A 16,665-nucleotide genomic window follows, 5' to 3' on the forward strand; every position below is an offset into this window, starting at 1 on the left:
AACTTTCCAAGTTCCCAAGGTATAACCACATTCCTGTTGAGCCTCCAAGATAGGTATCACATTCCGAGTCATCAAAACAAAACCCCCATTCCGAGTCTCCAAAAATATAACCATCTTTCCAAGTCCCCAAGGTAAAACCACAATTTTCAGAAATATTGGGGGTTTCCGTGATAAGTCTCACATAGTATAACTGCGGACCATCAGGGAAAACTTCCCTTTCCCAATTTTTTAGGGTTTCTATGATGTGTCTCACATAGTATAACTGCGGACCATCAGGGAGAATTCCCATTTCACAATTTTTTAGGGTTTCTATGATGTGTCTCACATAGTATAACTGCGGACCATCAGGGAGAACTCTCCTTGCCCAATTTTTTAGGGTTTCTATGATGTGTCTCACATAGTATAACTGCGGACCATCAGGGAGAACTCTCCTTGCCCAATTTTTTAGGGTTTCTATGATGTGTCTCACATAGTATAACTGCGGACCATCAGGGAGAACTCTCCTTGCCCAATTTTTTAGGGTTTCTATGATGTGTCTCACATAGTATAACTGCGGACCATCAGGGAGAACTCTCCTTGCCCAATTTTTTAGGGTTTCTATGATGTGTCTCACATAGTATAACTGCGGACCATCAGGGAGAACTCTCCTTTCCCAATTTTCAGAAATTTGTGGGTCTCCAATGTATGACTTGTATTCTGGCTCATCAAGGTAGAACTTGTTCAGTGGGTTTTGTTTTGATAACTCACAACAAGTATCATCATGGTAAAACTCTTTTTCAGGATTTTGTGGATCTCCAAGGTATAACTCTTTGGCTGGGTCATCAAGGTAGAACTCGTTCTGGGGGTCTTGGTTGTTCAAAATGTCTTCAAACAAAAAAATAACTTCATCCCAAGTTGTGTTAAAAGCAGAATTTTCATTTCGTATCTCAGATACAATTTCCTGTGAAAGAAAATAACAATGTATTAATTTAATACAATATTTTTTATTTGTATAAATCAAGCTCTATGAATATTAAAATATACTTTGTTAACTCTTACACGAGTCTCATCTTAAAAAAAAAAAAAAAAAAAAAAAAATTAAATAAATAAATAAATAAATAAACAAACTTACCTCCATTGATAAGAGGTTCGAGTCCAGTTCATCAATCTGAAGGTTGAGTTCTACACAGGTAGTAGGACTCCATGGAATAGCAAAGTTATCCCATTCCATTTCGGCATAGTAGTCCATTCTCAAGTGAAGCAGAAAGCGTGTTTGAAAAAGCCTGTGTGGTCGGTGCCTTTTATAAGGACTGGGTGTGTCTTCCTGTGGAAATTCCCTGGGCGTGTCTTAACTGGAAATGATGTGATGGAAATTCCCTGAAAATGATGTAATGTATTACCTGGAAATGATACAATGCTGAAGAGTTTATAAAGTGGGTGGGACTTAGCAAAAGTGGGCGGAGCTTAGCAAAAGTGGGCGAGGCTTAGTAAAAAGTGGGCGTGGCTTAACAAAAAGTGGGCGGGGCTTAGTAAAAAAATGGACGTGGTTTACCAAAAAGTGGGCGGAGCTTACCAAAAAATGGTATGTGGCACTGGAGGCGCTCAAACAAGAACATTGAGGGAGGTTTACCATTTTATCTTAGCTCAGTTAAAATATCTTAATAAAGAACCAAACTCAAACATATTTTTTGTTAATATATTAGATGGTGAAGAGAGTTGTAGGAGAATTAAATTATTTCCCACGCATAAACAAATATTTGTAGGGTCGTTGTTTGAGTGGGTTATATTCACCAGATGATATTAAGAGTAAAAGGTTAAAAGGTCCATGAGGTCAGAAGGATCACAGGTGTTTAAGTGGTCTAATGAATAAGGATAACATGTCAAAAGGTTAGAAGGTTCGTAAAGAACAGGGTGAGAGAAATATAGGTGTTTAGGGGCAATGAGGGAGGGAAAGAATTAATATGGAAGTGAATGGGTCAATGTTTGAGTGGGTCAAAGATTAATCTGCCAGATGATATGTAGAAGAAGGATGATAGGTCTATAAGAGAAAACAAATATTTGTAGTGTTTGAGTGGTCTAATGAACAACATTAAGGATAGGTACTACAGACAAAAGGTTCATAAAGATGAGGGTGGGAGAAATAGAGGTGTTTATGATTTTTGAAAAAGACAAGGGGGTAAATGACATTAGATAGGGATTTCCCATGTTAAACGGAGGTGTCCCAGAAGCAACATTATTACACTACTTATATTGACGAATTTTCATCAAACTTGGCATGTGAGACCTGACCTACTTTAAAGTTGTCCAGTCAGTTCAGTTGAGTTCTGCTTCCCTGGAAGCTCTAGTTCTGGAATGAATTTGCCATCCTTCTCCTTCCATCCCCAGTCAGTGGCATTTCGTCTGGAACTTTATCCTTTCCATTCATTGATTTACTAGAAAACACGTAGGGAGTGGTACTTTGCCGCAGCTGAGGTTGGAGGCAAAACCTGTGCCTGAACCGCCTTTGAACACCTGACAACTTTTTCTTTAAACCGCTGGCATATAAGTGTGTCCAGGCTGTCATTTTCCCCTCCATTATGGAGGCACACAAGTGCATTCTCACCAGCTTCAATAATTTGATGATGCGGGGTATCTGGACCAGCCAAAAAGATTTCTGCGTGCTTCCTGAACTTAGAATTGTTAAGCAGCTTTTTGAACGCAAGTGGTTTTCCAACCCCAAACAGTCCAGAAGTTGTGTCGCAACCTGAAATGGCATGTGCAAATAGAATGTTTTCGCATGCAGTTTCCTTTAGGATATCCCTCGTCTTCTTTGGGTCCCATACTCTGCAGCTATTTGAATTTGACTTTGGTTCTGGTCTGAAATAGATTGCGTTTGGAAGATTCTTTGCGTGATAGCAAAGAAGCACAAGTAAGTCTTTGTCCTCTCCTACTGGAACAGTGTCGACATACTCTGCAGATTTTACTGCAGTCATAGCAATCAGCGTATCAGCATCTCCCTTTGCCTGTTGGATGACACATCCTGCTCTCTCCAGTTTCTCACTCAAAATGTTTATGAACCTCTGCTTGTTCACTGTTTGCCAAAAACTAAACCTAAACGGCACGCAATGTGAACACGTTGTCCCTCTTTCGTTCTAATGTCTGCCCCGCTTTTCACTCGCACGATTGATGCCTTCACTTCCTTATGGTCGAAGAGTAACGGTCTCCCCGCCTGCAGCAAGGCTTTTACGGCATATGACACACTCCTCCATTTCTGTTATGCAGCAAATTCCTGAAAAATAGCTTTAAGTATGATAGGTAATTAAGTTCTGGTGTCACAATGCAATGAGCTACATCTGCTGAATACATTTCAGACGTCCAAATTGATGGCTGAGGATACACAATACCAGTAATGAAAGTAAAAGATCAGCATACTTGACAAAAACCTCACCAATTATTGCCATAAATGCCCAAATGGCATCACATAGGAAGGAATGTCAGCACATGCAGACATGCATTAGGCTTTACCAAGGTGACTTTTTTAAAGTTCCTAAAAACTCACCTGTACACGCCACAAAGTACCAACATTCATCTTTACTAGTAATTTCTTCATCAAATCAGAATGACAAGGAAGAAACAATCAAGAATCATGATTCCAATCAAAACAGTATGGAGGAAGCTCCCGTTGTTTTAATCTTCTAATTACCTGGATTTCAGTATAGATGGCACTGCTGTTTGGAGGAGAAATTTATGGGATGCCAAACAGGACAAAATAGGCACACCTAAAACATGCACTGACTATAATAGAAAAAGACGGTTTTTCATTAATGGCGACACTTAATTAGCATAATTATGATTACATAATCAGGTAATAATCCAAGTCGGTACCTAATTTGAGTTTCTATCATTTCTAACAATACTATTGATGAAGTTGGGTAGCATTAAATTGATTATTCTTGAGACAAATGCAAGATTTCTTCTTGTTTAGCTTGTTCCTTTGATGTTCGGACCTAATTAACATAAATTAGCATATTTAGACCCCTTCCACTCCTCCCATTCATCTCTATTTTTGATATGGTATTCCTGGGGTATATCAGAGGAGAATCCAACAGAGAAACCATCTTTTCCAATTAGTGATGGGTTAGGCTTCTAAATTGACTAATTTGACTGGATTACGAGGGCTATGACATTTTATGTCTTTTTATGGCATTTTATGTCTTTATGTCTTCTTCTTCTTCTTCTCTGTAGGCTATTCAACAAAACAAGTTACATAATAGATTTTTTTCAACTAAAAGCTGATAAGAGTATGTTATCCACAATGGGAAGTAAGGTACCTCACTCTATTCAATCCCACTCCTCCCTCCAGGTCTTTCAAACAGCTATTCACCACCATCTCTTATCTTCCCCCATCCAAAACCTTGATCTTTTCTACCCCCGTTAATCCACCCCAGATCCACTTTTTTGAAATTCCGACTTCTTTCCTGGAAGTCCTAGCAGTGTCCGTGTGTTTTATACCTCTCCCACCCTCTCCCCCCTTTCCCATGCCTCGTCCCCCAAGCCCTCTCCCTCCCACAGATCTCCCGATGTCCCTGCTCTCAAATGTTGTACTTGTGTGCTTCCCTCTCTCTCCCCATCTTGTCTCCCGCTCCCTTTATCTCATGTTTTATTTGTCAGTTTGTCTTTTTGTGATTAATGTTAGCTCTTACACGAGCCTCGATCTTGTATACAAAAAAAAAAAAAGGTACAGGGGACCATTGACGTTAAGGGTGAGATGGCCTTTATTCAGTGAAAAAATAGTATGTTTTTTTTTGTTTGTTTCAAAGAATATATGAAGGACCTTAACCTTCACGAAGACTAGTATTTGATTGTGAAAACGAGTTATGCATTTGGTTCCAAAGATATGAATGATGTCACACTTGTGCCTTTATTTTATAACAAGGCCCACTCGATGCCTGTTTGATCAGAATGACCCATCATTAGTGATCTGCATTTCCATCTCCCTCTCTTGTTTGCTCATATATCCTCTTGCCTTCTGTCCAGTAACTGAAACAACATCCTTATACAAATTTGCTAATTCAATTTTAATCTTGATAAACATTGTATTCTGAATATCAGATCATTATTATTGCCTTTAATTACGATATGTGTAACATGGAGGGTCATGCTCACTTGAGACTGATGTGTGAAGGTCTCGCTGCCATTGCTTTGCCATGTCGAGATTAATGGATGTGTCATTCGCGTATTAACGATACTTTCCAGCAATTATCCACACAATGCAGTAATTAATGCGCTCTTCCTCATTGTAGTCATGCAATGTCCCAATCTGATGTTTTTCTAATTTATTAAAGTCACTTTACTAAAACATATCACATTGAATTAATCAACTCTAGTTAAGCAACCATAGTGCAGGCGTCTCGCATTGTAAGTGCCAAAGGTAATATTGTGAATTACAGCACAAGGGAAGGCCATTTGGCCAATCATTCCGGTGCCATATCCACACTTTCGCACTCCCACCTTCTTCTGCAAGTAGTGCCGATTACACAGTTCATTCCAAGCAGGGAATTTAGCCGGGGCACGCAATGACCTACTTTTTTTGAAATATCGTGGATTTCTTTAGTGCGGTTATGCATTTAGGTGTTCACACTTTAGGTGTTCACAACCTAAATACAGATACGAAGGCCAACGATGTATACTTATTTCAATGAGACTCTCACCGCCCCCTTCTGGCACTGCATCAGAATGGCAGTTCTTAGCTTGTTGAGATCCAATCGGGGGAGTGAACATAGACTAGAGACTAGACAGCTCAATGAGGAACGGGCTACCAATTGAGCAAACTACCCAGCTAACACAACACCGTTGGGCCAACGTTGGAGCAACGTCAGCACTTTTGTTGGACCAACGTCGAAAACTATAGCTGAGCCAACATCGCCCCGACAAAGTTAAGTCCCAGGCGACTATACGTACCACCCTCCATCCCATGTTTCCACTGCAATGTGGCCTTCTAAAACCTTGATGAATTGTCTTTGATAATTTTAGTCATGTTCAAAACTGCCACAAACTAGAACAATCTCAATACCTCCGCCAGGCTGAACAGTTTACTTTTTGTATCCCACTGATAGGCCGGATCTGCATTCCAACCTGAACCAAAATCGAATCGGCTTGTTCTTGTCACCAAACAAACTCGTCCACCAAGTTTAGTCATAACTCATCCATAAACATATGTTATATATATATACTGTATATATATATATATATATATATATATATATATATATATATATACAGACTTGGCATTTAATATGGAATATTTTTTTTGTGGGGGTGAACTTACTTTTCAAGATGTCTTAGAACCAAAAGTTCGTTGGAATTATGTTGAAATTATTCGAGATTTTGTTAATGTGACCTTTAAAAGAAACAAAAACCACATTTGACATTTCGAAACAAATAAATTGATCCTTGAAAGTGATGTAAACTGATATCGAACTCAATTCACGGACAGTACTGTGTTAAACTTCTGTACGTTTTCCAGAAGTATCTCTTTATTTTGCACATTAGCCAATTTTTTTTTTAACAAAAACAAAAGTTAAATTACGACTGGGATTACGAACAGTAAAATTACAGTTCAGTACTTCGTGTAACCCCCACGAGCATTGAGGAGAGCACGTACACGTCGAGGCATGCTGTTCACGAGATTTGCCAAGGTTTGGACAGGAATCGCTTGCCATGCAGTGACAATAGTCTGCTGCAATTCACGCACAGAGGTCGGCTGCTGGTCCAAGTGGTCGATTTTACGTGTTAATTCTGCCCACAAGTTCTCTATCGGATTCATATCCGGGGACATGGCAGGCCACTCCATATGCTCTACACCACGGTCAGCAAGAAAGTGTTGGATCATGCGAGCACGATGAGGCCGTGTATTGTCATCTTGGAAGACAAAGTTTCCTCGAAAGGCTGCACGAGCAAATGGAAGCAATGTTTCTTCCAGAATGGCCCTGCACTTGAACTGGTTCAGGTTTCCATTCAGAACAACCAGGTCAGTTTTGCCCCCTGCATGAAAAGCAGCCCAAACGGTCACCCCACCACCTCCAGCTTGGACTCTTGGCACTATACAATCTTTGTTGTAGGCTTCATGCACTTGTCTGCGCACTCGGACGCGGCCATCTTGACGATAGACCAGAAATCTAGACTCGTCACTGAAGATCATGTGATTCCAGTGTCCTGGCTGCCATTGACGGTGCTCTCTGGCCCACTGCAATCGGCGCTGGCGGTGTTGTCTGGTCAGGCCTGGCTTTCTCAGGGGACGCCTGGCACGATAGCCTGCTTGAACCAGTCGTTGGTTGACTAGCCTTCTGGATACAGGCACATTTGTCAGTTGCTGCCACTCAGCCCTAAGCCAATTAGCTGACTTGGTACGGCCATTGCGGACTAACCGGTGCAGCTGGCGATCATCCCTCCTTGTGGTTCTGCGGGGACGTCCTGGCCTCGGTATTGGAGTAGGGACACCCCTCTGAGCATTTCGTTTCAGGATCTTTGACACCTGACCTTGAGTGATGCCATACTGCTGAGCAATAGCACGCTGTTTCATACCGTAATTTCGTAAAGCCACCACTCCATGACAAACAGCATTGTTGAGTTGACGGACCATCTCCAGAGGAAGCGGCAATAACTTTTGGAGACTTACAGCAGTTGTTTTCCACCAATACAGAACGCAACAACCCTTGCATACCCGACTGTGAAGCCAATCATCAAATGCACCTGTCCGTACATTTTGCCACGCCACCTGTGATATAATCCTGTTGTTGACTTCTTGCTGCGACAGACAATCAGTGACATGGTTCTTTTAACAAATAAATCACCAAAGTGCAAAATAAACTCACCAGATTGATATACTGAGTTAAGAAAGTAAACCCAAATCAAGAAAAAACAAATATTCCATATTAAATGCCAAGTCTGTCTGTATATATATATATATATATATATATATATATATATATATATATATATATATATATATATATATATATATATATATATATATACGAGGTGTGTTCAAAAAGTATCCGACCTTTGTTCATAAAAAATACTCGTATCCAGATACAACAAGCTTACACTAATCTCCTTCAAAGTAGTCCCCTTGGGCTGCCACACACTTCTCCCAACGGTTCTGCCACTGTCGGAAGCAGCGCTGGAACGCCTCTTTTGGGATGGCGCACAGCTGGTCCGTCGCATTCCGCATGATGTCTTCTCTGGATTGAAATCTGGTCCCTTTCAGGGGCATTTTCAGCTTGGAGAAAAGCCAGAAGTCACACGGAGCCATGTCGGGAGAGTAGGGAGCCTGACGAAGCACAGGTGTGTTGTGTTTGGCCAAGAAACTCTGTATCAAATGTGAAGAATGGGCGGGTGCGTTATCGTGATGGAGCTGCCAATTGCCCGCTGCCCACAGGTCCGGCCGTTTGCGTCGCACAGCATCACGAAGGCGACGCAGAACCTCTTGGTAATACTCCTTGGTGATGGTTGTGCCGTGTGGTGCGTACTCGTGATGAACCACGCCACTGGAGTCGAAGAAGACGATCAGCATGACTTTGACATTGCTGCGGACCTGCCTTGCTTTTTTTGGCCTCGGGGATGTTGGATGCTTCCATTGTGATGACTGCAACTTGGTTTCTGGGTCGTACCCATAAACCCAGGACTCATCGCCAGTGATCACTGTGTTGAGGAAGCTGGGATCGCTGTTCACAGTCTCCAGCATGTCCTGTGCGATCTCCAAACGGAGTTGCTTCTGCTCAATCGTTAGCAGCTTTGGTATGAACTTCGCTGAGATTCTCCTGAAGCCCAAATCCTCCTTCATAATGGAATGAACGGATCCAATGCTGACGCCCACCTCGTCTGCAAGTTCTCTGATCGTGATTCGATGATCCTGCATCACCAGGGTCCTCAATTGGTCAATGACGATCTCATTTCGGGATGTTGAGGGCCTACCCGAACGTGCTTCACTCTCCACTGATGTGCGGCCATCTTTGAAGCGGTTGTACCACTCCTTTATCTGTGTGGTGCTCATTGCTTCGTCCCCGAAGGCCTGTTGAATCTTGCGGATCGTTTCCACTTAGGAATCGCCAAGCTTTACACAAAATTTGATGCAGTAGCGTTGTTCAAGTTTTTCCGTCATTTTGTCAAAAACGAAAATCCGACAGCGCTCACTTACACTTCTCACTCATCGGCGGTCTGCCGTCGAATGACAGCTTCTGCAGGTGGGAAAAAATTCATGCGTGCGCATTAGGATCGCCTACATACGTGCACCAATCAACGCCTCCCTAGCTTCATTTGTTTACGCACGACAAATTAAGGTCGCATACTTTTTGAACACACCTCGTGTGTGTATATATATATATATATATATATATATATATATATATATCGCTTTTCGCCCGATCTCTTAATGGTGAAATTAAATAATTCTCGTGTCCGAATCCATATTCAGATCTTCACCAAAATCGAATCATTTCGTCCTTGTCACACACCCAACCTGTCCACCAAGTTTCGTCCAAATCTGTCCATAACTTTTTGAGATATCTTGTTCCCAGACAGACAAACAGACAGGGGTGAAAACATAACCTCCATCCGCCTTCTTTGGCGCAGGTTAAAATACCTGGTGTTTTCCAAGTTTTTTTTCAAGGTGAAATATTTCTACAGAAAATACGCTCAATAAGTTATTAGCATCGGTTTTCTAAGCTGTTTCGTTGTACTGACGATAAATTCATCGCTGACACCAGATAGTCATTATTGAGATAAAAGGAAAACTACAACATATCTGTTTCGTTATGTAATTTGATATTACACCCCAAAGACAAAGTTGTGTCTGTATTGAATTCCACAACTGCCTGGAATGTAATTGTCATCCGAGTAATTGAGTCAGAGTGTAATCCAACACAAAACATGCTTCAAAATTAACGTTTACCACTCATAGTCCATTTACAGTATATGCAGTTTTTCATCTCACACTCAGGTACCTCTAAGATGTCCAGCCTGGCTTTGAATCTCAGCTATAAACTGTCATCCCGGTATTTCACAGGCAAGGTGATTCGTCAATGGGTGTGCCGTCTCTCGGATGGACATTAAACGGGCGTCCTGTCCCCTTAGTTGGTGGATGTTAAAGATCCCACGGTGTCCTTCAGGAAGAGTCGGCGAGCTATCGGCGGCACCATGAACAAATTACAAATTCCTTTCCTAACCCTAGTTGAACGTTAGGCCTGGCCAGCTGGTTCGTGAATGACTCGGGCCAAGCTTCCCCCAGCCAACCCACAATAATAAGAAGACGGTTTTTGTTGCTTTTGGACTTGATGCTCCATATCTTCAAATGTTGGCCAAGAGTTGTGTTTTCCTTCCAACTCTTCAACCACTTCTCCCAGTAATTACCCTCGCCAGACAAGAGGGTATTTCATTTGAGCCCGTTTGTCTGTCTGTCTGTCTGTTTGTTTGTCTGTCGGTTTGTTTGTCCGCACAGAATAAATATGATTTTCTCTGCAACCGTTGGTAAGACTGACAATAAATTTTCACCATAGGTGCAACTCCACATGTAGAATATTTTAATGATAGTTATGACATCATAGGTCACGTGGTATGGGCGCCATCTTGGAAAAACCGAAAAACTTTACACCTCTATATCTCCGAAAGCGCTGTATAGAAAATATTGAGACATGGCTCATTGTAAAGAACTCTCCATGGGGAATAAAATGTGTTAATGATTATGTCATTGGTGCCTCCATTATGACATCATAAATCGACAAGTACAAAACTTAATCCGATCAAGATGAAATTTCTTGAGCGACATGACGGCATAACCTGGTGGAGAAAAAAATAATAATGATGACGTCATCGGTCACGTGGTTCGGCCGCCATCTTGGAAAAACCAAAAATTTGCACCTCTATATTTCTGAAAGTGCTGAATAGAAAAATTCGAGACATGGCTCATTGTAAAGAACTCTCCATGGGGAATAAAATGTGTTAATGATGATGTCATAGGTGATGATGATGATGTCTACCCTGCCACCATTCCCCTCCGCCATTATCAGAAGAACACCTAATGTTTTGTATGAATGTTGAGTATGTTATGTAAAGCTTTACTAAAACTGCCATGTATCTGTGAATTACAAAATGTATTGACAAAATGTATAAATAGATGGGTAGAAATAGATAATAAAACATTAAAAAATCATCTCTGTTAAATTCCTACCACATGTAATTCCAATGACTGTGTACCTGATTTAAGAGCACCATTCTGTCAACACATTCCTTCAAGGTGAACAACACATCCGCAGATGGCGCAGACCCATCGGCCGATGGGTCTGCATTGTCATTTCTCGTGCATCCACAGATGGGTCGCCAAACGGGTCAGACCCATCGGCCGATGGGACCGATCCACAGATGGGTTCCAACACCTCCATTATGACGTCATAAATCGACAAGTACAAAACTTCATCCGATCAAGATGAAATTTCTTGAGCGTAATCTCGGGATAAATTGGTTGGGGGAAAAAAAATAATGATGGCGTCATCGGGCACGTGGTTCGGCCGCCATATTTGTTTCAACACAAATGCCTTAAAAACCACTAAAACACGTCCTGGCGAGGGTCTGCAATCTCTGATTGCTCTTTTTCTTATTAGTCTTTTTGTGCTCTTCGTAGAGTGTTTACCTTAATCAAATGGCTAAAACTCTGTAACTGCTCTGCTTTTTCAGATGATGCATCAGCATCCTTCATTAGTAAGTCTATATCACTCTCCAGCTGTTTTCTCTTTCCGCAGCACCCCAACCTCTTTCTCAGCAAGCTTTATTTTTTCAGACTTTTTAGCCTTTTCCTCTTCCTCCTTTTTGTCAAGATAAACTTGAGGTTAACAGCACCTTGGTTATGATCACGTTTTCTAAGCCACCAACATTGTCAATGTGATATTTGATGACTCTATTTGCAATTAAGTTGATTGCTAACTACAGTGTGTGCACAATACTGTACAAACAAATAATTTTAGATAATTGAATGTGAAACAAAGGGAATGGATGGAATTTAATTATATTTAAAAACGTATAAACTTACCATGCAATTGTGACGTGATCGCTGAAAATAAATAGTTTGATGCAATGCCAATTGTGAGACCGCGAGGAAATCAGGAAATGTCGCCTTTCGACCGGAAGTTTCATCCTTGCCAACCAAATTGACTATTGCTGGACCTTTCCGAATGCCTCGCGAATGTTTCCAGATGTTGCTGCAACTTGAGAATTTCCACAATTGGCAAAGTCGACATTGCCAAAAATCCCGGCAATTTCCCGACTTCATTGGTATTTTAACCATTTTTCATTGGTTTTCCTGGCTGGGGAAATACGTTTTCAATCTTCCGCTCTTTTCCCGTTTTCCCAGTAGCGTGGGGACCCTGAACAAGGGAATGAAGAGACAGGATAAGAGGAAAGGGAGTAGTGGAGGAAACACTGAAACGAGCAAGTAAGATGGTTGAGTTAGGAGAGTTTAAAGCGGGTAATACAGATGATCGGTCAGAATTGGGGATGCCAAGACATGGCAGTGCACTGATTGCTTGAGGCCCTGGAGGAAAGAGTGAGACAGAACAGCCTATGGAAGGTGGTTTTGCATAGATAGGAGATATGAGGTACAATATAATTGAGGTGTGCAGACATCCTAGACTTTGAAAGTTTAACCAGGAGTGGGTTACTGGAAGAATGCAATCCTGGAGTAGATAGGGAAGGCCAGAGGACTGGGAGAGCAAGGGTAGCAATGTTGGAGAATAGATAGTAGGAAACAGAGAGACCACCACTGGCCCGCAGTGTGAGAGCAACAGACCCTGGGCTTCGGCCTTTGCCTTCCAAAGATGTCTCAATCTTTATGGTAAAAGCTTTTTCTAATATTTGCTGCCTGATGTTCTTTCGGGTCCTGGGCATGTATCAAGTGAATTTTTTGCTGGTTGATGCAGGTTTACATAGCAATTTATTATCATTATGCTTTTCCCTTTTGGTTAAATGTGCGGAACTGGTCACATACATAGCTCTGGTTTAAATTTTTATTTCTTTGTTTATCTATCAGCATCTTTCCTTCCGGAGAAGACAACGTCAGTTCAGCGCCTCCGGGACCAGCTGGTGTCCTCAATACTGGTGGATCACTGCCCGACCTCACAAACTTGCACTTCCCTTCACCATTGCCTACACCACTTGACCCTGATGAAATCTCTTTTCCTGTTCTGACTCCATCTGGAGGTATACAATATGCACAAACATGGTCTCCAAGTAAGGGATGGGCGAGCATTTTGGACAATCAACTGTTTCATCAATCTGTATTTGAATACCTGAATCTAAACAAGTTGTTACATTGGCTTTTTATCCACATCTTTTGAGAACTTGTTTTAAATGTGTCAGGAAAGATGGTTATCAACAGATCGTGAAAAAGCAAATTACAAATAATCTGTTTGGGCCAAGACTGTGCAATTTTTTGATGTGTACAGCTTTTGTCAACGAGTTGTTACCTGGGGTTAATGTATTTGTAAATGCTGTTACACCTATTTCTTATATTAATGTTGGAGGAGTTTTTCAGGAGGGGGTTGAGTGGTTGGTGTGGAGGGGAAGAGGTTCCCTATTAAAATAATATTATCTATGTTAGGCCGAAAAAAATATATTGCTGGTCTCTGGTCAGACCAAAGTTCCAGAATTGATGCGGCGATGCGGGGTTTTTTTTTCTGTTTTTTTTTTGAAAAGCATGGATTGCACATATAAAGATGCATCCCTACTCATTCCTTATTTAGCAACTGATTGCTTTGAAAACAGCCCTTCTACTTGATGGCTCGCCCAATCGATCAGTCTTAAATTTTTTGATTTCAGATTATGGGGGCTCCCAAGGAGGGTGAAAGCTGGGCAGGGGGGCGGATTACTATCTGAAACTTTGGATCACTACTTGACCCTTATTTACCAACTGATTGCTCTGAAACCTGATACAGCCCTTCTATTCCATGGTCCGCAGGATCACTCGGTCTTACCTTTTCCAATTTCGGATCGGGGGGATTCTAGAGGGGTTCTCCCAAATCAGCAGAGGTTTGAACTACAACCTCAAGAGATGACCATCAGAGCCCACTCATGGGACTATTTCTCATTAATTAGGCTTCAAGCTGACAGGCTTTTATTTTTTAATTTTGTCCTATATTGGTGGCCATTTTGGATTTTGTCCCAAACATAAACAATCTTCTTTTTCCAGAATTATCATGAAATTTGCCAGACAGCCTGAGCACCCGTTGGCAGTAACAAAGTGTGAGTTTGAAGCTTCTGCTCTAAAAGAAATTCTGGAAGCTGCGGCTATCGGTCAAATATGTTACGTAATCACAAAATGCTGAAATTTGACAAAATTAGTAGTTTGGGCCGCTGATGCTGAATGGGTAACAAAAGCAACATACTTTACATGTTATTTTTTCTGCTGATGATCGATTTGGGCTTCATTTTCCCTGAAAACATATGAATCGGGCTCCTTGTGGGTGACAGCTTGGAAGCCGACAGCACTGCTTGCAATTTTAGTTACTATTATTACAATCATTTTTACTCACTAAATTGGATAATGGTATACATTAGTTCATAGTAAAGTTACTCTAACATGGACACGGGCCCATTATTTCTGACCAGTGTTTCCGTCTGCTTATACATGGGGTACTTTTTGTGACTATGCAGTATGTTATATACCTATGCAGTATGCAGTATGTTATAGTATGTTATATAACTATGCAGTATGCAGCCAACTATATATCAAAACAACACTTGTATAGAGCTCATGTTAGTGCCCATTGTTCCTTTAGGGACGGCTCCTCCACAGACCTCCACACACCATAACCAAACTGCTTCAAACAGCAACCTGGCATTGCAACTTGCAGGAGAGGATGCATTGCCCAAACAAGGAACCAAGCATGGGTCACCTACCTTTTCACCAATATCTCAGGTTGGCAATTTTTACCTCCGCCACCAAAGATGGATGGAGGTTATGTTTTCACCCTTGTCTGTCCGTCTGTTTTTGTTTGTTTATCCGTTTGTGAACAAAATATCTCAAAAAGTTGTGAACAGATTCGGACGAAATTTGGCAGAGATGTAGCGTATGTGACAAGGACGAAATGGTTAGATTTTGGTGAGGATTCGGATCCGGCTACTAGAATTTTAAAGTGATTCTTCACCATTGGGAGATCGGGCCAAAAACGATACATGGCAGGATATCTCAAAAAGTTATGGATGAGTTTGGATGAAACCTGTTGGACAGGTTGTGTGTGTGACAAGGAAGAATCGATTCAATTTTGGCGAAGATCCGGATCCGGATCCGGCTAGTAGAATTATTTAAAGTGATTTTTCACCATTGAGTGATATGGCCAACCAGGCGGAGGTTTGCTCTCTACTGAGTGCCGTTCTCGTTTTTTCTGCAGCTCATTTGAGTTAGTCTAGGTGTGTTTCTGAAATGTCCTGGGAGTTTGGGTATCCCTTGCACTTTGTTTCTGAATATATGCAGGCAGTCCTTTGAAGCATCCACACTTCAAAATCCACAAGTTTGTGTTACGTTTTCACAGGCGGAGGTTTTTTTTCACACTTGTCTGTTTGGTACTTGGGAAAATCTAAGATTTTTCAAGTGCTGTATATTGGTTGGTCGAGTGCGTTATTCTCTGTTTGTTTGTCTGTCTTCTATGTATGTCAATCACCTACAGGTCACAATTTTCAACCGATCTTCAAGAAACTTCACCAACTGGTTTAGTTGGTCATAAGCAAGAAGCCTATTGATTTTGAGGTCAAAAGGTCAACATCGGCCAAAGGTCATCAACTTTAGTAAAATTTGTAAAATCCTCCATTGACTTGAAATTTGAAGAGGATTTGCATATCAGGTCACTGATTTCAACCAATTATTTTTGAGGTCAACATAGGCCAAAAGGTCAACATAGGCCAAATTTCTGAAATTGTCAATTTCATCCGATTGATTTAAAATTTGAAGAGGATTAACATATCAGGTCACTGAATTCAACCACCATTTATTTTTTAGGTCTACATTGGCCAAACGGTCAACAAAGGCCAAACATCAACAACTTTAGTGAGATTTCTAAAATCTTCATTTTTCATCCGATTGACTTCAAATTTGAACAGGATTTGCAAATCAGATCACTAAATTCAACCACCAAATATTTTTGAGGTCCAATTTGCTTTAGCGACTTTGCACGTATTGTACTTGCACGATTTTTTTTTTTTCTATACAAGATCGAGGCTCATGTAAGAGCATTAATCACAAAAAAAAAACTGACACATAAAACATATAATAAAGGGAGTGTTGGACAAGATGGGAAGAGAGAGGGAAGCACACAAGTACAACAGTAGAGAACAGGGACATCGGGAGATCTGTGGGAGGGAGAGGGCTTGGGGGGAGGAGGTGACAAGGATGATTCAATTCAATTTCGGTGAAGATCTAAATCTGGATCTGCACCAGATAATTTTTAATTCTAAAGTGATTCTTCACTATTGAGTGATGGGGCCAAAAACTATATGCAGTATTTTTTTTATGTTGAAGGCTCCAGGCACAGACTATATAGCCCTCATCGAGAGAAGGAAAATAAAGACCTTATATAAAGAAGACCTGAAATAATAGAGAAGGAAAGTGTATGATGAAAAGTGTATGATGAAAAGTGTATGATGTTTGTTTGTGAGAAAGAGAGA

The 16,665-nt window shown here is 41.1% G+C and overlaps 1 protein-coding gene across 1 annotated transcript in view; it reads left to right on the plus strand.

Annotated features, from left to right (window-relative positions):
* Positions 1-16,665, plus strand: part of LOC137434314 (CREB-regulated transcription coactivator 1) — a 180,377-nt gene that overhangs the window by 148,355 nt on the left and 15,357 nt on the right. The window contains exons 8-9 of the mRNA XM_068127211.2: positions 13,037-13,206; positions 14,784-14,923. Of these exons, the coding sequence (XP_067983312.1) occupies positions 13,037-13,206; positions 14,784-14,923 (310 nt within the window). The remainder of the gene's footprint in view (positions 1-13,036; positions 13,207-14,783; positions 14,924-16,665) is intronic.

The sequence above is a fragment of the Myxine glutinosa genome, chromosome 10 (assembly GCF_964187855.1).
Source record: "Myxine glutinosa chromosome 10, kmMyxGlut1.1, whole genome shotgun sequence".
Classification (NCBI taxonomy): domain Eukaryota; kingdom Metazoa; phylum Chordata; class Myxini; order Myxiniformes; family Myxinidae; genus Myxine; species Myxine glutinosa.